The sequence below is a fragment of the Truncatella angustata genome (assembly GCF_020726525.1).
Source record: "Truncatella angustata strain MPI-SDFR-AT-0073 chromosome Unknown BKA67scaffold_1, whole genome shotgun sequence".
Lineage (NCBI taxonomy): Eukaryota > Fungi > Ascomycota > Sordariomycetes > Amphisphaeriales > Sporocadaceae > Truncatella > Truncatella angustata.
This window is the reverse complement of record NW_025763381.1, coordinates 1,901,421-1,927,640: the sequence shown is the minus strand read 5'-3', so window position 1 is coordinate 1,927,640 and position 26,220 is coordinate 1,901,421. Positions and strand designations below refer to the sequence as shown.

At 48.3% G+C, this 26,220-nt stretch overlaps 5 protein-coding genes across 5 annotated transcripts; 1 reads left to right on the top strand and 4 right to left on the bottom strand.

The window, feature by feature from the left end:
- Positions 1 to 317: 317 nt before the first annotated feature.
- BKA67DRAFT_15603 (uncharacterized protein) lies at positions 318 to 1,507 on the bottom strand. The gene has a single exon (XM_046095140.1). It carries the CDS (start codon positions 1,304 to 1,306, stop codon positions 638 to 640), a length of 669 nt encoding a protein of 222 aa, XP_045963623.1. The 5' UTR covers positions 1,307 to 1,507; the 3' UTR covers positions 318 to 637.
- Positions 1,508 to 2,839: 1,332 nt separating this feature from the next.
- BKA67DRAFT_529642 (uncharacterized protein) lies at positions 2,840 to 3,655 on the bottom strand (the record flags this gene model as incomplete). The annotated part of the gene is made up of 1 exon (XM_046099103.1): positions 2,840 to 3,655. One exon carries the CDS (start codon positions 3,653 to 3,655, stop codon positions 2,840 to 2,842), a length of 816 nt encoding a protein of 271 aa, XP_045963622.1.
- A 4,095-nt stretch (positions 3,656 to 7,750) lies between these two features.
- On the bottom strand, positions 7,751 to 10,777 carry BKA67DRAFT_511194 (fungal-specific transcription factor domain-containing protein; the record flags this gene model as incomplete). The annotated part of the gene is made up of 2 exons (XM_046097386.1): positions 7,751 to 8,599; positions 8,657 to 10,777. 2 exons carry the CDS (start codon positions 10,775 to 10,777, stop codon positions 7,751 to 7,753), a joined length of 2,970 nt encoding a protein of 989 aa, XP_045963621.1.
- Positions 10,778 to 12,526: 1,749 nt separating this feature from the next.
- On the bottom strand, positions 12,527 to 14,186 carry BKA67DRAFT_511035 (major facilitator superfamily domain-containing protein; the record flags this gene model as incomplete). The annotated part of the gene is made up of 3 exons (XM_046097374.1): positions 12,527 to 13,157; positions 13,219 to 13,449; positions 13,522 to 14,186. The coding sequence occupies 3 exons, from the start codon at positions 14,184 to 14,186 to the stop codon at positions 12,527 to 12,529; spliced, it is 1,527 nt and encodes a 508-aa protein (XP_045963620.1).
- A 6,366-nt stretch (positions 14,187 to 20,552) lies between these two features.
- On the top strand, positions 20,553 to 21,512 carry BKA67DRAFT_544605 (uncharacterized protein). The gene is made up of 3 exons (XM_046101277.1): positions 20,553 to 20,943; positions 21,067 to 21,165; positions 21,466 to 21,512. The coding sequence occupies exons 1-2, from the start codon at positions 20,678 to 20,680 to the stop codon at positions 21,146 to 21,148; spliced, it is 348 nt and encodes a 115-aa protein (XP_045963619.1). The 5' UTR covers positions 20,553 to 20,677; the 3' UTR covers positions 21,149 to 21,165; positions 21,466 to 21,512.
- Positions 21,513 to 26,220: the final 4,708 nt, after the last annotated feature.

Here is a 26,220-nt window from a genome sequence, read left to right as displayed (position 1 = left end):
ACGGTCCCAAGACCGTCCCGAAAAGCCGCAGCCGAGCACAAGTTTTCAACATCATATAGGGTGTCAAAATATTTCTAGTACGTCCACAAACATTAATCATGTCCCGATCGGTTTGTGGGGTCGAACACATCATCCCACCACCTGGGTAGTCTTCTCCTTCTGGCAAGACTTGCCAGAGAGTACCAAGGCTGCTATCTCAGGCACGGCGTCTTCTCTCCTCGACAGCTTCAAGAGAACACAAAGTTATGAAATGAATTCTGACTAGCTGGATCTAAGAGATGATGTCGATGACTATATTCATGCCGGTAACGGTAGGACTCGAGGCAAACATGTCACTTGTTTTTTTATAAGCTGGGAGGTGGAATATCTCATGGCCCTCACGTAGCAAACAGCAATTTCGTTGATTGGGTGGGAAAAGCAGTTTATTTTTATTTCGTTCTTACGTTTACGGGTTTGACGGAAAGACCCAATCGCGAACATGAAAAACTGGAACTGCGGAAACAGCAGTGGCAGTACAAACTCTTTTACATTACCTTCTTTCTTTAAATTTTTTTTTAACTCGAGGGTTTATACATAACTCATAACTGCCCAGAGACCGCGGGGAAATGAACATTCCACACATTTTGTCCGCTTGCTGCTATTGCTCCTTTACTGCTTTCTTTCCCCATCGAGGCGCCTCCCTGGTTAAGTAATCGTGGATGGAGGTGACAGGCCAAAGAAATAAGACGCCAAGCCAGCAAAGAGCAGTGTTCCAAAGCTGCAAGAATTTCCAGACCAAACTAGCGCCGAACGGTGCGATGAACTTGAGCCACTCCTCCAATTGGTAGTGGTCCTCCTGGCCCTTAATAAACCAGCGCGTTGCCACAGTCTGGTCGCCAGGCGCGGTTTGTCCGTTGTTGAGTAACATGCGTCCATCCTGGTTGACTGGCAAGTTCACCAATGTACACACGGTAACCAGCTTGACATGGGCCTGCCACAGCGAGAAGGGGACGAACCAGAGTGTGAAAGTCTGGCGCATCGTGAGGTACAAGAGGTTGGCCTTCTGATCAAAGACGGTCGACTCGATGGTCAGGTCGATGTGCGGGCTAAGCACACGATACCATTGGTAGATGTATTTGAGAAGCCACAGGGAGTTGATTTCAGTGCCGAGGACCTTGGTGCCCGAGAAGGACGGGACGCGACAGAGGGGATGAACAAAGAAGGCGTCCGGAGTGAAGTAATCGTCAAGCGCGGCTTGCTGCTCAGCGATGGTTTGCGTGCACAGAGCCTCAATGACACCTCCGATTTGATGGACCGGATGATCCATAATTTGAAGATGCGAGCTACAGTGTGCAGGGCCTGGTTTCGAAGATAGTCGGCCGTTTAGTCAGAAGATTCACTCCCGAGCATGGATAGAGGTTTAATCAGCTGGGCTGTGAGCAATGTTGATGGTCATACTTTGAAGTGGCATCAATTACAGTAAGAAGCGATGGGTTTAAGCATGTGATGTCATTAGGTTTACGAAGGCTGCAGTAAGTTCGAGCATGTGAAACTCCACTAATAAGACAAGGTTCGTGCTTCTCTGTGCCCTCCGCCAAGTCCGGACCTGACGATCAACGGAACTCAATCCGTCTATGTACTTGTAGGAACGAAGCACTAACTAGGGAGACGAAGAAGTTAGTGCACCTGCTTGAAATGTCAAACCACGACACCACGAGGAATACATGACATGACAAGACAACTAGGAATTATGGATTGTATGAATGTTACCGGAAAAGGTTTATCTAACTTTTCGCATCTGTTGGTCTTTGGAATTTTCGACGAGCAAACTTCGGTGGCTACTAAGTTATGGGGCGTTTACAAAGACCAGAATGTGCGCACGGGCTTAGCCTGGACTGCTGTGGGATATAGATCAGGTCCTGTTTACTAAGTATTAGTGATTATAGAATGATTAAAACAGAGTAAGATGTCACTTCACTATCAATGTGCCCGACCTTTCTGTCCTCCGGCAACGATTGGGGTTTCGATTGAATCACGACCTGCTAGAACTCGAACTCAGAACATGTTCCGGAAGTAAACCCAAACAGCTGCAAAAGGAATGTATGGTATGGCCGTTGGACAAATTTGTAGTGTTCTAGAAAAACAATGGATATGGATATTCTTATAGGCAAGTTGGATCGTTTATTCTTTCCGCCTATAGCTTTTACCGTGTACTTCACTTCGAGCTTACCTTGTTAGATCATTGGTGCCTCATGAAGCGAAACATAACGTATGGAGTGTTCTAAGAATCCGTCTACATTACTAACCTTAGTCTAGGGCGAATCATTTGTTCTTTTCTAGATTTCTTTTAGATGATTGCCGTAAAAGACTTTCTAGACAAATATGATTGTAACGACTGGCCGAGCGGCTACTATGCACATCATTTCCCTCTCGTTGCGTATTGTGGCCATATACCATCAGATGTTCCAGCTCGACAGTAGCCAGCTAGTTTAGACTGCTGTTACAAGAGCAGCTAAGCCATTTTGCAATTATCTACCGTGTCTGATCGTATAAACAACATTAAAGACCACCAAAGGTATATCGCCTAACACCATTCATCCGCCAGGTGTATCATGCAAACGCTAATCGCTGTATGAAGCACACCGCTTCCATACCATCCCTGCAGTTTCTTAGTTTCTTTGTGTGTACATACCGTGATTGTCTCTCTTTAATGCGGCCGTGAATCGTCCAGATTTCAACTGGTACAAAGGATATCATACCATAAACCGTACATTCCAAATTTCATACATTACACCGTCGTGATCCATTTCTGTGCCCAGCCTGTTCGCGCCGTGCTGGACGTTTCATTCCAAACCCTTCTTCAATATCCTCCCCTCGAAGGACTCCGCCTCCGACTCACGCTCCTCACGGAAGCATCGCCTCCAGCATATCTATAAGGATCAACCTCCCTATATCCGCCAGGCCTACTGGTGCTCCTGCGTTCGCTGCTCCTTCTGCTACTCCTTCTCTTGTGCTGTCTGCTCTCCCTCCTCCTCGGCGGCGAATTCTCCTCAATCACCACGACCTCGTCGTCGTCATCATGGACGACCCTCGGAGGAGCCGGTGGCATGGGCGGTGGCATAGGCGGTGGTGGGGCAGATGCGGGCGCTCTACTTCGAGTTGTCTCCTCCACGACAATCCTCTCACTCTGGGACATAGGCATGGAGACCGGGACCACGCGCTCGCGGCGAATGGTCTCGACGGTCTCTCTGGGCCGAGTGGATGCCGTGCGCCGAGAGCCCGAGTGCCGACGATGTCTGCGCGACTTACGGGTGATCACGGACGCCGTGTCCACAGTCGCCGTTTCTATTACGCGCTGGTTGCCATTTCCGAGGTTCGCAATCGTATAGATCAGCCACAGGACGAGCAGGAAACCGCCCACGGACCCGAGCACGATGCCCACTACGGTGCCTGCATCAGGACCATTCGAGGCTAAGCCGTAGGTCTCTGGGACGATGTTGGCGTTATCATTGAGCCGGGAGACGAGATGCGGCGCAGTTGCTATGCTTCTCCGAAAGCTTAGCGAGGGAGGGGAGCGAGACGGTCGCGGTAACGAGCGAAAGGGCGCGGAGCGTGAATCGAGTTCTGCCGTTGCGAGTGTGCGCGCAGAGGTGCGCGAGGAGATTAATGGCGCCATGACGACCAAGTCGGCTCGAGAAAGCAAACGGTAAAACGGACTTGTCAATAGGCAGTTGCTCTCCCGAATGTCATGGCCGTTGTGTTACGTGGACTATTCAGCCGGTTTAAGGTAGCAATGACGAGCAATTCCCGTCAGTGTAAGACACAGGAGGTCAGGCTTGTCGCGCAATTAAGCGAATTGCCTCTGTAAGATCACGTAGCCAAGGCAGATCAACAAGTGGTTGAGGACATGCAGCAGCGACAGCAGAGTGACAGGGTTTAAGACAAGGATGCTCCAATTGAGGGCCTGCAGGCAGGCCTGGTTGTCGCGACGCTTGCGCTGTCCTGTCAATAAGAACGCAGAAATAACGAAAGTGTTGCAGGTAATACAGGCTCTGCCGAGGCTGGAACGCGTGCTGCAAGAAAGAGTCGCCGCGAAAGAAACAAAATTGGGCTTCAACGGGTGATGTCAAATCTGCACATTAACTGCGTCTGGACCATGATTATTGGGGAGGTTGGACGAGTCGCACTCAACTCGGGACGATCCCGATCCTAGTGCTAAACGTGGGCTTTCCCCAGCAACACTCTTGGCAGCAAATTTAAGCCAGGCCGGCGCCCTGCCTCCAGCTCTTGTGGAGCTCATCCACAGTGGCTGCTGTCAGCGGCATGTCATTTGATGTTTTGTAAGTTATAAATATTCAACGTAGAACGACGGCATGAATGAGATGAACAGCTTGGACACTTTTCCGCCATGCAATCTTCTTCGTATCGGCGGGTGAAGAGCACGAGACCCGTCCCCCAAGGCGCAGAACTCAATTTCATCCTACTGTAATTATGATAATAACAACCGGTGATAGCACAGAGGGATATACTTGGTAGAAGTAATCGCCCGGGCACCTCGATGGGTTCAGCGCAAGACCACCCTTTTAGTGACTCAAGCCGGTGCCCGTTTCTGACGTGTGAGAAATACTCAATTCGGGTATAATAGAGGCCAGCCTTTCTGGTCGGGTGTCAAGAAGAAATGAATGCAGCTATTTGAGAGTAGGCATGTTATGTTTTACTAGAATATCGTTCTTGATGGCAATCACAGAGCGAACTCACTGTTCGCCATAGTGCCGCCTTACGTCATCTACATGACCGGTATTAGTTGACACTAAACATTAGTGACAAAACATTTCTGGGACAATTACATGCCGGATCACTGCTCGTCTTGAGGTGGAAATATTGTTACGTACAGACAACATATGAGCATATATAACGACGGTGTCGGCCCAGAGAATGAACCTCCCAAGATGTGCTGTCAGGTGAGTATCTTACAGAATTAAGCAGCAGGCTTGGCTAGATGTGCGAAAGCAGTCATAATCGTCGTATTTAGCTTCAACGCTGAGATACCTCGTGTGAAGGTGGATTGCACAACCCGAAATATTTCCCTGGGAGCACGCTAAGAAGGATGGAGTTGGTGAGCAGAAGGTGAAAGCAAAGGGTTTATGACCCTTCCATCTGCGCTGCAGAACAGAGGTCCAACATTATGGGATTGGTCGCTTGCGGTAATACAGCATAGGTATATCTGAATTCTACGACGATTTTGATCAGGCAGTCCCAGGGTACTGGAAACAGTAAGGTTGGGCAAGGCTCGACGTGAATGGACTGTCTCATCGGGCATTTCTTTTTTGATATATGAGCCGTGTTGTATTTTCTTTTCCAGCATCTCAACGTGGATTTATGTCATCGGCTTGTTCTCCGGCTGAGATCTCAGTTGACACCCTACAAAATAAAGGTTGGAAACACGGCGTTTTGGGTGTCGCATGGGCATACTGCTAAAAACTGCTTCTGCAGCAATTATTTTTACAGGTTGAGGAATATTGTGCGTGTAGAGAGAAGTATAAAATCTGCATCGATGCTCTGTGGCTTGCTATAAAACTGGGTTCTATGAGATGTAAGATAAGAGGCTTTATTTCAACTTTTTGGTAGTATGGGTGGCAAATTGTTACGTCGATATGAAAAAGTCACCTCCTGAGCATAGGCTAGATCAGAATGACTACCGCCTTGCGGAATGCTTCGTAGGTTGATCGGACCAGAAAGAGCTCATAGATAATGGGTGCCGTTGGTATATTCTAACGTTCTATAAGAACTGATATATAGGAACTGAAACCATGAAAGGTGCAAGTATCTCGCTGCGAAGACGAGGGGGATGACTGTCTTACATAATGAACCGTTCGTGATCTACACTTAATGCAGACCATACATCACTGCATACCTTCCTGCCCGCCGGAGTTGTTCTGCCCGAGACGGCAAACTTCTCTCATACTGTTTCAGATAGATTATTTTGCCCAATAGGTCTTCGTTTTCACCGGTTAGGGCTTTCTGTAATATCGTACAGTTTAATAATCTGGGCAGCCACCTACAGAAACACTAGGCGCACTTGGGTCGAAGAACTGGGACTGTATATAGATGAGACGCAACGCTTCTATGTTGCTCAAGGACCGACCGGCATATATTTGCGAGCTGTATGACCAGTATATTGACGCACCAAAAAATCTCGAAATCGGTCCAAGACTTATTCATGTGTATTTGTTGAACTATAGATTTATATCAGATAGAATTCTGCTTATAGCTCTAAGGACAACTAACCATTGATTACAGAAACTTTTCTAGTTACAATAGCCACTGGCAAATTACAGGATGTAATTTTCGCGAAGGATCATCGCTACGCAGGTGGAAACCCACCGAAGCCAGCTAAGAAGTCTAATGTCCAGAATAGAAACTGCCGCAAGCAACCATCGCCGTGGTTTCAAAGAGGGGTTTCGCTATCGACATTGGATGCGTTTGTTTCGTTTTTCTTCTTCTTGAATTCGGCTTCAAGTTGCTTCTTCAAGCTACGTATTGAAGCCAGATGACCAGCTGTTCATGCTGAAAAACTGTGCTTGTAGGAGGTTTGCATCTCGACCAACTAGTGTATCTTCAAGCACGTCCCAGCGTCCCAGCTGTATATAAAATGAGCATCCCAACCGTACGAAGACTGGTCGGCCACACACAGCACACAACACAGGTTCCTAGGTACTCCCAAGAAACCCTAAATCGCTTCAGCATCGCTAAACAGAAGCCTCTATATCAACACGTTTCAACCTATTGCAACTCGTGTTCTTCCGGCCGCCGCCCACGTCCAAGGCCTGCCTTTTTTGTAGAGATCATCCCCACCACCACGGCCCACTACATTTGGTCAAGGGTCTTGAGCTCCAGCATCAGTTCCATAAAGCCCCAGACTTGCACATTAGCAGCGTTCGGATACGACAAGGCCAACAATATCCTACAAACACTGCTCAAAGCCACCATTCTACCCTATTCAACATACCTATAAAGTATATATACCCTATCTCCGGCAACCGGGCTCTTGGTGCCTGGTTCAAAATCCCCAAAGGCTCCCCTTATCGACACGACTGCGTTGGCATGTGCCATCACACTCAGATGAGGCAGAGAGGTTCGGGCGATGACTCCTCGGGGATAAAGCGTGCAGGTTAGGAGATTTCAGTGGTTATATGGTCATGTTCAATAACGATTGCTACTGTTCACAATAGTTTCTTCACTCCAAATAGCCATCGGCTTGGGGAGGGGGAGGGCTATCGTGTACTGGACGCAAGCGAACTTGTGATACACTCACTTATGTCCTCACTGCGCGAATTCTTTTTAACTGAGAATTGGCCGCACAATACACTCTTTCTAGGAACGGTCAAGCCTTAATCGTGAGCTGCCCCAACGCAAGCAATGGTTTGCGTTAGATTGAATTTGTAGTACGATATTCTCATCGACCAGACCGCTCATTAGAACTAGATCACACCACGGGGTTTTGACTGACTTCAGCGGATTGCAATTGAAAATTGAGCTTCGCCGCCATAAAGAATAAACAACAATTGCTTATAGGGTATTTTGCTCTAGAGTGTCAATCACCAGACACGCATATCCTGGCCTCCGAGACCGCACATCCCCGCCGAGCCCCTAATGCAGGAACCACGTATATGTGGTTTTCAAAGCCTGCCGAGAGGCGTGCAAATCTGACAGTGATTTGCTGAGTCCTGAAAACACATATCTATATACTTTGCTCAGCAATTTTAGCCACTTACATCCCGCCAGCTCCGCCATTTTGCTGTCCACCAAACCAGAACCCGTCGAGCAAGTCGACTTGTTGTCCGTCATTGAAATCATGATGCATTCCGTCGAATCCGAATCCGAGGCCGCTTAAGTCTAGTTGCCCTTCACCACCTATATCACCATCTACACCTTGATTGCCTTGCAAGCCCTGGAGAAACTCCATCTCCTGAAGTCCCGAATAGCTCAGTTGACCAGGGGTATTCATTGCTGTTGGCGATTGTATATAATTGACACCGGTGTTTGCTGACACAGGCGTCATGCTGGCTCCTGACGCCGGAGACTGGCCAGAATGTTGTGCTGCACTTGGTGAAGGCAGCAAACTAGGATCAATGGCAGAGTTATCCGGTTCTTCTTGGATGCTACCTGTGTTGTTTCTCGACCCTGGCATCCCACGTATCATTGAGTAACCGTCTCGTTCAGTCTTAACGTTCGTCATGTTGAGCGGAAAGGGGTTGGTTTGGATGGGTGGCACCTGACCTATACGGTGAGTCGATGCGTACGCATCTGTCGCACCCATATCGTATTGTGAGTGGGATGACCGCGGTCCCGACTGGTCCAACGACCGTCTCTGCTGGTGATGTCGCTGTCTATTGCCCGACGCATCACGTGCTGTGAGGTAATCGTAATTGTTTCTTGCCGAGTTGGTACGTGTAGGAGGGGGTTGTCCAAACCCGCCAGTCTGCTGGACCATCTTAACAGTGGCCTTTGTTGTGCGCTCAAATGCATCACGACAAGCCTCTGCAGGGGGGCATTTTTCTATCAAGTCAGTGAGTACTGATGTTGCCGCCAAGATGGTGAAGTCGACTTCATCCATGGTCTATATTGAGATTAGCCTTATGTCGATAGGTAGCAAATCTAGCACTAGGGTACTCACCAAGCGACTTCGCACCAAGGGCGAATGCCAAATGGCATAGAGGTACGAGATGCCAGCCATGAATAGATGATGTGTTGCAAGATAGGTAAAATTAACCAAACCCTGGAGATGTAATTGCCGGTAGATTCGAAGAATTCTTTGGCCGGCTTCAGCTACCTTCATGTACACACGGTCCTCGTCACCTGTCGTCTCGGGTGGGTAAAGCGAGGGGCTGTTGACCTCCTTCGATGTGTTATACTCTCCCTCGAACATCTCGGGCACTTCCAAGCTTTGACGGTACAGAAGAATGACTGCCTGCCAGTAATTGAGGTCATAGAACTCGGGTGAAAATTTGACGCCTGATTCTTGTTGGCTCGGAGATTCCTGCTTCCAATCGTGAAGCCTCTTGTCAATATCGATGCGCCAAGATCTAAACGAGTCGAATCTGTTCAAGAACGGGGATGGCAGTTGGGTATGCATGAAACGGTTCTTTTTATTTTGCCCACCAGCTCGAGCCATCTGTGTCTGCTGATACTGGAGAACTTGCAAGATCTCAGATTGGAGGAGTCGAAGACGAAAATAATGATAAGAAACGTGCTTGAAGGTAGGCTCATTTGGTGATAATGGCCGTGTGAAACCCGATGGGGTGATATACCTATCTTCCAGAAGCGTAGGGAATTCGGTTGTTACTACTTGATCTGAGACGCCGACGGGGCGACCCACACAAGTGCTAACGAGTCTATCCAGAGAATAAGTGCACCACCAGAGCCTTCTTCGCAAGTCTCGCACATATTGCCGTCGTCCCCTCTGCCTGATATGCGTGTCCTGAAGCTGGGGATCTACTGCTGGATCGGGCTCTGGAACACTGGGCAACTCCTTGCCGTCTTCCAAGTACAGGCCCAGATCAACGGCGAGACGTACAGCCACACCAACAATATACCATAAACCTGGTGGAACAGGACGAAGAAGGGCAAAGTTGGCCAAAAGGAGGACAGCCTGTAGTTCATCAAGTCCGCCACCGCTGTTACTGAGGCAGGCCTCGAGATGTACTATGGCACTCGCATGATATTCTTCAGGCTGTGCCTCTCTCGGCAACCGAGGCCCCTCAGAGTTCTTGGACGAAGCAGTCTGAAAGATACCCTTGCCTATCGCGAAGACCATATTCAACATGTACAGTTCTCTTGGTCCTCGTATCCTGCCTTCGTCGGCGTATGCTAACTCAAACATCTGCATGAATTCAACACGGTGCAATATGGGTATTTGTGGATTGGCATGCTCGAAGTAAATGGTGACCAGATGGAAAGCCAAGTCCTTGTTTGGAAACTCAGCCGGATTGATAGTTGGCCTCGTATGTAAGCCGAAGAAGGAATCTCTCATAGAAGTACCTGAAGCAACTGCGCCATTGCCAGACACCGACTTGGTGTACGGCTTGATGCCGCCTCTCTCCGAATGCGACTTGTGATCGCTGACGGAGGACTGAACAGCGGCATAGACAACGCGAGCAAAAGATATGCCGTTGGTTGAGCCTAGAGACCGCCCTCCCATACCCCCTCCCACACCGTGGCCGTGACGGGCAATCTGTTTCGACCTGTGCTGCTCGTCTCCGTTGTGCTGCGACCTTGATGGCCCGGGTCGATTCGATGCGCTAGGTGACGCTTGATAGCTGCCATCTTTTGGTGCCGTGTCGGCTACGCTCTCTGCACCCGGGCGTGAACAGTACTCCAGATCTTCGGCCGGTGGGAATTGGATGTTGTTGGCCTTCAGTAGAGCCTCGAGCTGACCGACTCTTGTCTCGAGGTAGTACACGTAGCTTCGTGGTATCTCCTTCTTGGTGATGGGATCATATCCGACGCAAGCGACCTTGGCTTTCTCACAACTGGCGCAACTCGGCAGATTCTGGTCGCATCGGTTTTTGCGAAGACGGCATCGATTACAAGCGCTGACATTTCGAAAGTTACTGCTTTGGCCGACCTTTGAGCCATGTGCCCCAGCGCCCTCGCTTGGCGTTTCTACTGCACTTGGAGAGGTTGCTCCGGCAGCTGAAGGTCCCGAGTTTGGCGAGTCTCTGTCCGGCGAGGTTTGCCTGGCGCGTTTATGTGGATGGGGATTCGTCGTCGGTGTCGGTGGCGAGTACGGCGCCATCGTGTCTCTGTATTTGTATCTGTATCTGTGTATGCCTCTGTCTCTGTAGTCGCCTGACTGGCGTCTGCATTTGCGCCAATGTTGAAGCTCCTTTCTCAGGCCCTGGCACGGGAGTTTGAGGCTGGTACCGACTCTGACTAAAGTAGCTCGGGCGCTCGGGGTGGATGCACGGTGTTACGCGATCTGCGATCTTGGAACTGGGGCTATATCTCAAATGCAAGCCTTTGGCTGCTCCATCGCCCTCAATAAGATGGCATTTGCTGACAGACTCAATGGCAGACTGAGGCAGTGCCAAAAGGGATGCGACGACGACTACAACTAGCCGAAAGTTGTGTGAAACTGACGGACGATGCGGGGAAGGATGAAGGCAGGTAAGGTAGGTACTGTAGGTAGCTTTCTCAAATAACGGGTAGGCGTGTTGTCAAAATCGTGGAGGGTTGCGAATCCGAAAATGCGGACCAATGATGACTACAGTATTTTTGTTTTTTGTTTGTTTGGGAGGGGGATTTTTTTTTCTCTTGGAGAGCTATTTCCACCTGAGTGAGATGCTAACGTAAGAGCAGAAGATACCGAGGAATCTCAGCTTGAAGTCACAATCAGGACCGATCGCGCGCGTTGTGCTAGTGATAGCAACGCTCTCAATCCTCGGTCACGATAAGGAATGGCATATCAAGGACAAAGCAAATATTTCCGAGCAGTTGGGCCCCGGTAGGGTCTTGCAAGGTCTTGCTACTTGCAATCGTAGAGGGCATTGATAAGAGCCAACTGGCGAATCAGAGCCAATAACATGTAATTGTCGTTCAGCGTTACCATTCTGTGAACGGTATAGCGCTGATGAATCCCGTAGTTGCTTGAGCTTGAACCAAAAGCCTGAGAAAGGCCCCCAACAACCCCACGCTCAAGTCGACATCCAATTGCTTGGCGAGAGTGCCGGCTGCTGAGTGTTCATCGTTCGACTTCCTACTTGAGCCTCAAGTGTAAGACATCATTGGCTCTCAGTTTCGCATAGGTGGTAGGAATATACCGCTAGTTATGATCAAATCGAACCAGCCATTCCACCACATTCAAAGACAGCCAAACCATGTCGACCAAGTTGTTGAATGACTACAGTACGATACTGACCATGTCGCACTCAAAGTACTGTCATCGCATTCACCCTCCCAAAAGCTGGATCACCTCTGCGATACATATCAACCTGACACAAGAATCCTGCGGAAAAGAAATGCGATAGATTTGCGGAGAACGTCATCTATCAAATCAGCAGTGGTGAGTAAAACAACAGGCCGAAGTATAGCCCGTTTGATGTAATGAAATCCACCGAAAGAATAACTCGCTATCTGTGCTTTGCATGCCCTTTGCAGAAATTCCCTTGTGGTATCTCGAAAATCCAATGAGAGTCGCCTCCCTAACTAATCCTGTCTGCCAAGCCCTGTAACCCTGTTCCAACGCCATGTCCTGTCTTTTAACTGCCATGATTCCCGTAAAATTTCCCAGTGAATCGCCTTCAAAGTGTCCCAAAAGTCCATGATCCAGCAAAATGCCGTCATTCCAAATCCAACGCGCCATGCGTAATTCTATATCAATGTCCTTTGTTGGACGCTCCGCATCATTATAATTGCTTAGTTCGAAACCCAAAAAGAAATGCTGGTCCTGCCACGATACCTTGTCCGTACCGAAAATCTTCTCAGCAGTCGTCATCGTTGTCCTGTTGACTAATAACAGAGGAGGCTCGTAATCGTTGAAACGTCGTTAAGAAGCTTGCGCTTCGATGTCATCTTGGCTCTTTTCGCACATAGCAGGCGCTTCTGGAATGCGCAAGGCGACAACAGCTCCGGCCACAGCCACGAGAGCACTACACCACCAGGCCAAGCCCGAGTATCCTGTTTCGAGGCCCACGGAATAGAGCATGCCACCAATTATTGGAGCAAACCCACGGCTGAGACTTGCTGTCGATGCTGCTACGCCGTTGATGTTGCCGAGAACATGTTTGCTCGGAGCATGGTTGGCTGTAAGTATGGCGTTGCTGGGGTAAGACATGTTCGCAAATGTGCATTTCCAGATCAGGAGTACGTATATACCAGCAGTCCGGAGAGATTCCGTCGGAAGAAGTACGATGTAAGGCGTAATGAGATATAGCAGAAAATATCCCACTGCCAAGAAGCGAAAGAGACGCAGTGGTCCGAACCGGCTTATGGCCCATGGCACAACTAGCACGTTGAGAAGCAGTGCGTATATGCCCTGCACGCTAAGGATGATGCCAACCTCTTGTTGTGGCATTGCGAGTCCATCAGCGAATTTGAAAGGTAGTTGAACCGTTGGTTTCTCAACATGCGGAGTGCTCAGAAAGGTCGGAAATAACGAATCATAAGTCATTGTGTGACTACAATAAATGAATTAGTAACAAGACCAAGTTTTTCTTCTTCGAGTTGGCTGAAACCTACAAGGCCAAAATACCGAAGGCGGCAACATTGAGTATCACAGGTCGAGTGAAGATCTTCGAGTCGCGTTGCAGCCCCGCGTCCAGGTCCAGTAGCTCTCGTGGCTCGTCGACAGCATGGGTTGTGGGTAGGCGAGGGGAATTCTCTGGCGAGTTCTCTGTTGTCCGATAGCCTGGAAGTTGTTCATCTAAAAGTGGTTGACACTCGGATGACCACTCATCGTGTTTGAGTCCGCTGTGGTCGCATTGGGCGGATGGGCTTCGGCCAGCCGAGCAAGATGCTTTCGAAAGCAGCCATTGTCCAAACTCGAGTCCGCGATCCCGGTCGTGCTTCTTGGTAGAATGTGTTTCCTCCAAGAACAAGATGCCATTCACTACGCCAACGATACAGATCAAGGCACTGAAAAGGTTGGGCAGGAGGTAAGGATAACTATCCCAGACCGTTCCCTGTGCAAATAGACTAGGATAGCTTTCGACGGGCTTCGCAAGTGCACCTCCAATCATCGGTCCGACGATCGATCCAATGCACCAAACGACCGGCATGATCGTGTAAGCCCGTGGTTGATGAGCCTTATCCGTGATTACTTCGGCGATGGTAGACTGGAGGACGCCCATATTGCCATTCAGGAGTCCACCAATCGCGCGTGCCGCCAATGCGACATAGAGGTTGGACGAGAATCCGAATACCAAGACGCTTATTGCGGTACCCATCATTCCAGTTAGTAAAACCGGTTTGCGACCAATCCTGTCACTGAGTCGACCCCATAAGAGTCCTGTCGAGAACTCAGCAAACGTAAAAGCTGCTGTGATCATACCAGCGTAAAGGGATATCTTGCTGTTATCGTCGGTCATCTGAAAGTCCTTCACCATGAAATAGACGTAGGGAAAGATTCCCATGAAAGCAATTGGTTCGCAGATTCGGCAGATGGCCAGAATCAACATCTGCTTGGTAGGGAAAGGTTTGGACTCCATTGTTGCTGTACCGGCTCCTCCGCGCCCTCTAGATCGCCCAAAGTTGGTTCCCGTCATGGCTATGACCCCTGGAGCTCTGCTTGCATATAGACTGTGTCAAAAGTCGCAGCCGTCCTGGGCTTGTAATGTGTACTTGGCAGTCCTTGATTTTTATTCAGAGTCTTCTGCAGAAACTTCTCTCTTTAGATAAAGGATTTCGATATTGCTGTTACAGAATCTTGAAAGAGTAGTCTTGATTTAATAGAGTCAAGGCTAGGGTTGAAGAAATAATTCATGAACCGGACGGGTGCAAACTTGGGGAAGGTGCAAGAGAAGTAGTGTAAGATGATGTAGTAAAGCGTCAAGAGTTTAAGTTGCTTAAGGGGTTGACTGGTATGGTAAGTGGATAAGGTTTGAGTGAAGTATGTATGTAGAAAAGCTCCGTAGGGCAGAACTATCTGCTAGCTAAGGGGGAGGCAAGAGGATATTAATTATTTAAGATTGAATCGGCGGTGACTGGAGCCAAATGGAAAAGCAAGTGAAGCAACTTGGAACAGTCGATCCTTCTACGACGACGCCCGGTCACTCGGCTTGTGCGGTGATAGTATCAAAGGGTGTATGGAGACTTCTGGGTGATGTTGGACAACCGACATGGATTAAGTGGATCTATAATCATGGATATGAGCCTGGGACTGGGAATCGGTCGACAACGTGTGCCCAGCTGTACTTTGCCAGTCAGTAGGAAATCAGTACAATAATGCGCTCCCCCAGCCGTGACTCTCTGTCAAGGACAGGAATACGGAAGTACCAACAAGGGGCGGTGGGCAACTTGCAAGCAACACAGCTGTGAAGCTTACACATATTGGGGGAATCCCTGTTAACCTGATGAGCTCCGGCAATTGACTAGGGCGTCCAACGACTTGCAGGGACAAGGGAGGTAAACAGAAAAAGAAAATAGTCAAGAAAAGGAAAAGAAAAAAAAGTCTGTGAGCCCATGTCTTTGCCCAATTGAGTTTAGAGCCACTACCTATGATGCCAGAGAGAGGAAGAAAAGCTTAGGTGGTCATAATTGGGTTGGGCCAACGTGCCAGGTAGTGGAGCTTCTCCGGCTGCCGAGGATCTGAGCGAGTGAAAAGCAGTTTGGGGCGGTGAGAGTGCAGGCAGGAAAGGTGAAAGTCGAATGCAGTCATCCTTCTCCACGATGATATGACTTGGACAGATGTGACTCGTCCATCGGAGAGAAGGCTCTCACGAGACTTGGTTGGGAGTTGGGAGTTGGGAGCTGGGAGCTTGGAGCAAGAATGGTGGGTTCGAAGCAGGTAGATTAGTTCGCGTCGCCTGTCGCACAAGACTAAATAAATCACTAGCAGCGTGGCAGCGGAACAGCACTTTGAATGATATCCGACAATCTGGGAAGCCGGAAAGCCGTCTTGGGAGAAATCTGATCTCACAAGCCGGGGTTCAGTACATACGGCCATGTACATATATGCAATGCAGTTGTGGATAAGAATGCATCCTTGCATTTGAACCTCGAATCTGGAGCTTCGTTGCCGATGCGCTGAATAACGACAGGATGCTGTCAGAACAACTTGGACGAGCGTATGTAGTCTTTTGTGCCATGCATACGGGAAGGGAACATGGGCCAAACCGCCTGGCGAGGGCCGCACATATGTTGTGGGACATGGTTCGTTCTAACAAGCGCCAGTTTGTGACGAACAAACCTTCGGATGCCTGACAATGAAGAGAATCTTGTGGTACATGACGATGCACTTCGCCGCCTCACCAAGGCGTCCAAAGCCGACCTCATGCTGTGGACTGGCGGCTCTACGGATGCGATCCCCTACCAATGGCACTGTGGACCGGGCGAAATTAGAAGTCTAATACTAGAGCACTGGCGCAGCTTGACCGGATGCACTCCGCGGTCTAAATGAGCATCGCGTCAATGTTTCGACAAGAGTTGCTAGTAGTACGAGTTAAAAAAGCATAGTGGATAAGCTGGCTCGCAAAGAGAAAGAAAAATGGACGGTGCTAAAGGAACTAAAGAGATGCGGATCTGCTATTGAAGCAAGTGATTCGATGCAGGATAACCCCGCTGGACCGCCACCCCGTGGACCTGGCATTTACCTCAGCCGGCCAACTCAGGGGAATACCCATCGTTCTGGGAGACTAATCAGTAGTTTCTGCCCTAAGGAACTTCTAGAAGGCCACGAATATTGCCCTGTCAGGCCTCGTTCCTCAGTTTAATTTCCTTGCTACTGTATCATTCCACTGCCAGATCATGCCGAGTGAGGGCAACAGGGCACGGGACCGCTGGGGCAACCGTCTAATATTGAACCAGCCCAATCTGGGTATCAGATCAGTTGCGGCAGGGTATGCGTGTTACATTTCAAAAATGGAGAGTGTGTTGGACCATCAAGCCTATGGAAAAAGGTGCGAATTCAAATTGGTTGTCAAGATGGATAACCGGTCATTCACCTACAGAAATATGGTTGGCAAGGACGGCTACATATAAGCTCACCAATTTTGCGTGTGAAAAGGTAATACATGTTCATTCCGCGTCATGCCGCTTCCTCGTCAAGCCCCCAGAGTCACAGACTGGTTGCTGCCCCTGTCGAACTGCCGCAATGTCTGCTAACGGGATGGTAATTGGATGTGGCTGAATAAGTCTTATTGAAAGAGGCAAATGATGTGCGGATGACACTATTTCGCAGCATGATGCTGGCCTCGTACGGACTTGCAAAACCGAGAAGCATAGCTTCCAAAGAGAAAACTACAGTAGTCACGTACTAATGTCTGCAGCACTAGGCCTCATAAATGGTACTTGTAATGCAATGCAGCCCGTACGGGGATAAAAAGACATCGAGCATATCAAAACAGGGCTAATCCCTACACTGACCATGTGGCATTTGTGTCACGTCAAGCTACATAGTGCAATCCCCCCATGTGCGCTTAAGCGAGAGAGGATATGTACAAGTTAGAGTCCAACAGTATCAAATATAGGTTTTGATCGCGGGACTAGAGAAAATTTAATAGCGTTGTCATTAATTGCTAATTTCTTGCGAACAAGAAGAAACATGCACTGCTAGGGTAAAGTATGTTTATGCCAGACCGGTTTCAATCGAGTTTTTCTTTTGGGGAAAATTTTTTTTCTTTTCCTTCGAAAGCTTTCGCAACAGTAGTGTGGCGACTGTGCTTCTCTAAAAGCTTCCGGACCGGGAGCCCGGAATGGGGTTTGCTTCAAGGTTCTGGGGAGTGTGTCTGGGATTTGATCCCAGTCCAACTCAATCCATCATCATGGGATCTCTCGGCATGCGTGTTATACTTCCTGCCTCGCATTATTCCAACGCTTTTGCAACTTAGAGTGAGCGAATACCAATGCTAGGCTTCATCCGCATCGGGATTCACGTGGAGATATTTACCTGCAGTAAATAACAAAACTATCATGAAGACGTGTTGTTCCAGACGCTTCTCAATCCCTATTCTTTCCTGCTGGTCTTTTCTGAGATATTGCAGAAAACGAACGACCTGTTCCGAAAATGAATGGCTGAGAGACCCTGTTCCGACCGTAATGCCTTCATTTTCTTCGATGGAGGGGTTTGTGATCGGTGATTGGGACAGACTAGGACCCCCATGTTGCGTCGATATTTCCAGCTTGTCGGTCCCACGAGGCATAGTTTGGCGGAAACGCTGCCGAGCCTCTCACTCGTGCGTAAATACTGCACACTTTGAGCTTGCTAATCTTCCCCCTCCATGGAAATCAAGCGCTAGCATCCTGATGGTCAACTGCGAAACTCAATTCCTTCCCTTGGGATTGTCATCAAACTTTGATCCGGGTGGATTGATCGAATGTCTCTTCTAAATTGGTCTGGGGCCACCCTTCCCTCGCATGCAGATGGAGTCATATGACCAGATTTCCCGTTGAGCTCGGTATGTACTATTCGTAGATCAGAACATGCCCCAGAAAAGTTCTCCGTATGTTTGATCTGTGGCTATTTCAGGGATCTCGGGAAATTCCAATACTTCTAGAAAATGACGAAGCCAGTATCTGCATGAAACAACTACCACGCATGCCTTTATTTCTTGATGAACCCTCCCCCCCAAGATAGGGCTGCTGCTTTATAATGTACATAGAGTCCTGCACATATGTCGTGCAGTTTGGCGGTGGATTTTGATAATTGGTACCTATGAATGCCTCTTGTTTCGCTGCAGCGCAAGCAAGGGGTTCGCAGCCACGGACATACTGCACAATGGGGTATAATGAGCCGAGCGATCATATCCAGCTTGTCGAGTATATCAAGACTATGGGTGACTACCGTGGCTCACCGCTGATTCCCGTAGATCCCGATGCACTATTGGTGAACTGCTGTTCGTTTGACAGCGGTTAACGTTAGCATGAACAAGATTGTCATCGTTGGGAAGCAACGGAACAGGGCGGAGGTCCTTTGATTCGTGGCAGAAGGTCGAGAAGGTCTCATGGGTCAACCCGGTAGTCCGAAACAGGTCCAACTTGCCAGCGTTGGCAAGCGGACACAGGTACCTTGCGTTACGCGGAGCTTCTAGAAGAAACGTGCCAAACCCCGTCCATCATTTGAGGCTGGGTGCAAGTTTCATCTGAGCGTTGGGCCTGCGCACCCCCATGGGATCGACCCGAGTGGTCGGAATCTGCACGCCGTTACACCCTTGCCCCGACCGTTTCCTCGTTAGCTCGTGTCGCAAACTTTGAGAAAAAGGAGAACTGGAGAACAGTTCGGTCATCACCGAAAAGTATCACCATGGAACACGATACTGCTATGGAGTAACCTATGATGACATTTTGATCAGCTTAAATTTTTTTTTTCCCTGTATCATTTCCTTTACCGGCAAGCTTCGATGTGAAACTTGCTTATAGGACAACTGGTTCTGACCGAAAGTTCGGCGGATGCACCTGGTGGGTACGGGTTCTCAGCGAGTGTTCACGAGATTATTTTGAGATTATTGGTGCAAGCGGTGAACCCTCAATACCATCGCAATGGACTGCGTCGCTTTTGTCCAAAAAGGGACAATCAGGCCGCGAAATAAAGTGCACATAACATATGTTTACTTTGTACCACGATCGATCACGGGACGTTAGGGGGGGGGGAATCGTACGTCCCACGATCCGGAAAGCAACTTTAAGGTTCATCTAAAGAAACGTCATTGCATCTGCAGCTCACTATGCGGGTAAGAAGTCTTGTTAGGCTGCCGACACGCATCCGCATCCGAGAAATGAAGCCCTTCATCGGCTCCGCCACCCACGACCGGTGAAGGGGATCACGAGATCATATTTACAGGGGTCGCAGAATAGCAAACAATACTCTGTACGGGGCACATTTTATAGCAATAGCGTTATCGGCATACCAGCCCTTTGTAACATAAGCTGTCTGATGTGCAAAACAACTTAATAATTATAGCGTTTTGATATCTATAGAAGCATATAGTTGCACAACATACTGCGCTGTGTCGGAAGCCTTGCCCGCGCCCCGGTTGCGAACAGCCGCGTGGTGGTTCAGCCGTGCTCTTTCCTCTGTACCAGTATCAAAAACACCTCACCGTATGCGGCCTGTCACAATCACGAACCACTGCATCAATCTCACAGCCAATGGCAACTCAAATTGCTTGATGTTCTTGACCGATCTTTCACTTGCTGCCCCAGGCGTTTGCAATAATGCGGTCGGGTTGCAACTGGTCTGCTGAGTAGCCCTAGTTGCCTTAATCTCGTGCCGTGTCATCATCGAGCAGCCCAATACGTCGGGGTCGATTTCATTATATCATGTTGCCGATTTCAGCGAAACCGGTGATGCGCTGTCCAACGTGTCTGGCAAGCCTTGTTTGACAAGCGGCATTTCCGCTAATTGTGCAGCATTACGCAGCAATAACCAGCTACGGTAAGTAACCATATAGCATTGTTTTTTTTGGGGGGGGGGGGGTTTTTGGTGCGACAATGCCTACTGCCGCAACGCACATGCGCCATCCAATTTGAGATAAACCATATCTCGGTCACTACCAACATGCCACGTCTGCATGGAAATCTCTTAGATCGAACATCTATAAGCTCTACCAATAAGGGAATATCTAGTCGCGAATCAGGCAAACGTAAGTGTCAAAATCTTAGCTGCAGGAGCGGTTCGAAACCGTCCCTCAATGCAACCCTGTTGTTCAGTGCGAAGCACTCGGTCAAATGACCCGACCTCTTTTATTTATTATTTATTTTTAAACTCGCTTGCTTCTGTTCGTCACGTTGCATGATACACCAATGAACAGCCAGGGTGGGTATATCCACGGCATCGTGATAATCGTCGCCGGAGACCTGCTTCAATCCCCTTGGCCATGCATTTTAGACGAAAAGTGTCTTTTCTCCCCCACGTTGGGCTGCGAAGCACCGCCAACTTTGGGTATGTACCAATACATGAGTTTTGGTTTCTTTGGTTTTTTTTTTTTGTACACACAATACGACATGTGCACTTCAAGACGGCTTATATGATCACTATCCCAGCATGCATTTGCTGACCGCTTTACTCGATTGGCTCTGCGGCGTTCGACTTCTCAACACCGCCGTGGCACCGAGGGAAAATTTTAGCGACAGCCATTGTTCCACCAGCGGTACTTCGAAATGCCATGCGGCGATCCTGACTATTGAACTGTCCATACCTATGAACCAAATAGAGTCTCTGCTAACGGTCACCGCATCGAGCAGTCAAGCGTCTAGCGAATTAAGCAAAAGTCACTACCTAGGCTTCGCTGGTCGTAAACACAGATTAGAGTAAATACATCTTCTGTTTCATGTTACGCAATATCATCGAATTATCGCCGTTAGTCAATGGCATTGCCTTCATGTGGCACCCGAGCTCCGAGAAGATACTAAGCTGACAGCATATGTTACGAGTAAACCGATCACGTATAGTAGTAAATACGAAATATTTCGATACATACGCAATCGATCATTCCGTAGCATGATCTTTGTGTGAGAACCAAGTGTGGTCTGGTTAGTGAAACATCTCTCATGATGGTGGATAGTGGCATATAGTATCTCTTAGTGACTAACCCTGGTTCGTCATAAGTCGACGTGACTACCCCCAGTCGTTTTGCAAACCCCCCTGATCGTGGGTCTTTTCCTACAGCGGGCCTCTGGACTCAGCCTTGCAGGAACACGAAGTTCCCCCGGTCGTATATCAGTCCGCTGCTTTAGGAAAATCCCGCTTCGGGCCGCCACGGCTTCGATATCTTTTGTGCATGTTTGTGGGCCCCCATTGGTGATGACGATTGCTGACGATGTTGCATGAAGAACAGGTATGAGCGAGGAGACTGTTGGGTACCTCTCGGGTAATTTCTTTTCCGTCAATCTAGCAGTCTCCTTGGTCCCATTATATAGTTCTTACCTCAACACTTCCTATCCCAGCTTATACGCTACGCCCCTATTGTCTCACTGGCTCTTGGAGGCCATGGTATCCAAGTTATTTCCGCAGAGCTGGAGCTTTCATCCGCCACGTGCTTGCAAGGTGTATGAGGATGGGTTATATTGTCATTAGGCATACCACTAGCATATAATAAATCCTTGCATTAAAAGACCTTGCTGTCGACAGCTATTCCTACCTTAGCCAGAGCTTCGCAAACAATTTCCAACGGGAAAAACGGACCTACCATGGCGTAGCCTTGTTGAAAGATCGGCAGAGTAGCAAGGGTGCTCACCTAGTATCAATGCGCCCAACATGGCGCCGTGAAGTTTGGTAAGTCATGCGTTCCGCGACCGCCAGGCTTTGTGAGCGCACAGGTTACGTGCTTTCTCTAGGCGTGGACGAGGTTATCGTCGGAACAAGATTGTGGTGACAATTCTCTTGCCACCTGTGACGGAGAAATCTTTGTTATAGAACCCCCACGAATCGTCACACCGGTTTAATACCTTGCTCTCATATCTCGGATTCGAGAACACCAGATTAGTCGACGACCCCGCTCTTGCCACTGACAATGTCACCACCACACGTCTTGGTAAGAGAAAAATCGATATCGGTTGGCAATATATATTTTGGCTATCGAGCATACCATAAGCACTAAGTCTCAGTATCGCCTGAACTGGCAAGATGGTGGCAGGTCTTGAGATACGAAAGGCTACGAGGTGATCTAGACCACGAGCTCCGTGTGTCACCGCCTGCAGATATGCTGAAGGTAATCCATACTATGAACTGGCTGAAGGAATAAGTCCAGGCTTGGAGGATCAATAGCCTTTCCTTATCCCACGATGCTAGGATCACGATATAGTGAGGCTTGCTCATCACACTGGAAGCGACATTGGACCCCAGATTGTCATCCCAAATCGTCCACCTGCAGCTGTCTCGCCTCCTGGCCTGCTACCAGACCTGGTTTGCAAGACTTAGCGCTCCAGTAATCGAATGGCACGGGCCAGAGGATGGCTTATCATTGCAGCATTTCACTACAATCTCGAGCAATATCATAAACCCAGGTCGTCTAAACAGCCGTACATACATCCAATGACAAGGGTCTAATAAAGAAATTGAGAACCACCAAACCCAGACTCTACCGGGAGGCCTGATTTCTTCGCGTCGGAACCGAAAGCTGCCCTTGATCGAGTGAAAGCACGGTTCACGTCATGGTAGCTGTCGCGATGACCCCTAGTCATTATCCAGTCAGACAGGGTCATCGATTCGCTATCAATTTGACCTTGCCAATGTTACACGAGATTGTGCCAACGCATCGTTCGAGTTGTTGAATGTTAGGGCGAGGTCAGCAACATTTCCCTACTTTGTCGGAACCAAGTACACACCGAATGATCGAGGTAGAACGACACCATGCGTACACTCTGTTTGATATGGCCAAAATCCTGCAAGATCATGGTTGTCAGATGATAAGTATATGGAAACACTCAAATTTCTAACCGAACCGTTCACGACAAGCAGACGTACCGAATAGAGTATATTCCTCTATTAGCGGATGGAATCGTAGTATATGTTCCTCAGGAGAATAACACAAGCCTTACAGATGATACTTGTACTAGGTCGTCATACAGTATGTGCCTTGAATTCATCACCGAAAGTTTCGGCACAGCCGGGCCATCAAGAGCCACCTGCATATACCGACCTGCGCATCCTCCATCCAATGACGACAATGTCCAACACTATAACCTTGCCGCTTGTACGAGGTTGCATTGAACCAGATACCGAGCTCACGACTGCGCCTGTTAGCTGACGAGGCGGGATACAAAGTCTCTAGCAGCTGTAGAGCGACTACTTAGACCCTGGCTCCAGCCCTTGCCCCAGCCCTTGCCCCAGCCCTTGCCCCAGCTGCACATGGGGAGGAGAAGCACGCTGCATTAGGTCTGAGTAATGCCGTCTTTTAAGCAGCCTTAGTGCGTCAAGCACTGCTTGATGTAACCGATTCGAGCCCAGTAGTGTTATTGAGACCCTGCGCTGTCCCACCCAGACGGTACCGAGCTCCAGCTCGACGATTCTCTTTCCAAGTTTGAGGCTTGGGACTAAATGACAACACTTCTACCGGACTACGCCCCGGTCTACAAACCCAATAAACGGTCACTACCGATACCTGTCTACCAACAAGCGGCCTTCGCCTATGGATCTGTGACTAAAATAATCGCCCGCCTCAACGAGACACAGCAATCATTTGAGCGGACCCCCTGAGTACCAAGAACAGCGCTAGACGCTTTGAATAATCGATGAGAGCTGTACATAAGGCAGCAACATTCTGACCACATCATCTGATCCGGTTTATATAAGCACCACATCAAGAAAGTCGGTGGGGAAAAAAAGGAAAAAAAAAAAAAAGGCTTAGAGGTAATGATGTGGCGCAATAACCACTAGACATGGTCAAATTGCGCGGAAAGGTTTCATTCAAGAACGTATGTTTAATAGAGTGGTATGATACTTTCCGTCGTCGTGTATGTTATCCTCCATGATGTACCAGACTTGGTTCATTGCCGGTCACGGACCCTCAGATTCTTGATGGCAGGAAGGAAACCCAATCTAGCCTATTTGATACCCCAAGGAGAAAATCACCCTGCCAAATATTTCAATTATTCACTTAACAAACAGTACTTTGCCAACCATGTCTATTGGCGCGTGATGCTCACTGCATTTGTACAACAAAAATACACATCCATGTGAGGACATCGTGAAGAAACTATTGAATAATAAAGTGCCACACGACTTGGCCCTCGACACAATTGCATGTTCAAGAGGTGACCAGACCAGCATGACTATCTAGTGATCTGCATCTGTTCTACAAGGAAGGAAAAGGGCGAAATCTAGGTACAGTAGCCAAATGTGAGACAGCGTCACCTTTCAATCGTTCTCCAAGATACAACCCGGGCTAGGAGATGGGGATATTATGTTAGTATATTTTTCTCGTTCCTATATATATCACAGAGGCGGGACTATATCGTAGGAAGCTTATTTATCAACATTCCCGAACGGCTATACAGTGACGTACAGTGACAAACTGAATTACTATGCATAGCGTGTATCACAAACAGATTACCGTTCAGTGACAACTTTCATCAAATTCTTTTCGAGAAGGATTGTAAACACAGCGTGCAGGCAGAACATACAACTCGAGAGTCCTACGAGCTAATTGCGAGGCACGTTTTCTTCGCCTAGAACATTACCACACAACAGTTTGTTTTGTAGTTTCGTTACTATTATGGTAGCTAGGGATACGAGTACACGTAATACCTAAAGTAGATGGCTAAATCCTTCGGCCAACAAACTGCGATAAACAACGGGAAGAGAGAACCAGCCTCCTTTAAACAGTATGCCAAAGAGCCTCCCTTGTATGGCAGTTTTGTTACATAGTTACAGAGTCTCATCGGTAGGCCATGGACGAGAATGGTAACCGAGAGATATGAGAATCGAGTGAAGGTGCAATCCATATCAAGACAGATCAGAGTATCTGGGTATATTTTACTGCCTCCGAATGTAAACAGGAGGGACTGTATACTGTGCTAGCTAGATTTGTTGAGATGCTCTGAATGTATCGTGTATGAATGAGCATGGGCAGCAATGATTTATTCTAACTATACTGCACAGCAGACCAGACATGATCTGAGGTCAACTATTGTGATCAACCTGTCGCATGGCTTCGTGAATGTACCGGGAGATTCTAACCGCATAGAATCATCTTCTTTCTTCATAATAATGTAAAGGAAAGACCAATGGCTACGTATTGCACGGATTCTTTAGGTTATTCTAGGAGATGGCCTGGCACATCAACATGGCCAACGAGACCAATCAGATGGAACAAGAGCTAGTCACACACGAGATGAGCGAACCATCCAGACTTCATGATATTAAAGTATGCCTTCAAAAATTTTCGGTGTAATCTGTCATAGAATACTCGAGTACATGATCATGTTGCATTAATACACAAACGAATCATCATTTGCAATGATGATTGGTTGGCTTTGCGATTGACAGCCATCACAACATTCCTTACAGAAGTGACGAGAAGCTAGGAAGTTAACAATGACATAGTGCCTCGAGATCGAGTACATGTGTAGCAACCTTAATAGAATCCTTGCTTCATACCTTATCTCAGATAAGTCTTCCACGGAAATAAGATTTAGTATGGTGGTGGTTAGACTTGTCGTCCCCTTTCTGGTCCATTTACGCCAGTGAATTTAATTGCAGTTGGGGCAGCTATGCAGTCTGATCATGGTATCTGTTCGGAATAAAAATCAAGGCATTTGGGGGGCATTGGAGCTTTCTCGATGTACACGTGTTTTCCTTTCAGCGAAAGCGTGACTTGTTAGTTTACCATGTGGAACTTAAGTAGGCGGGTTTCAACGACTCAACTACGTTTGCATGGAGCTAATTAGTGCTACAGAAAGATTGTGCATTATAGGCCGAATGCAAATGCTTCATGGGTCGGTCTACCAATGACTATTTCGTGCCTTCCACTCAGCAAGTAACAATCATAAGATGTCGCCTGCTGTCCAGCACTCGGAAACATATCGGAGTGAAACCAAGTAGATGGCGATAAGGTTTACCCTTCGTGTGGGCACCGTCTCTTGATC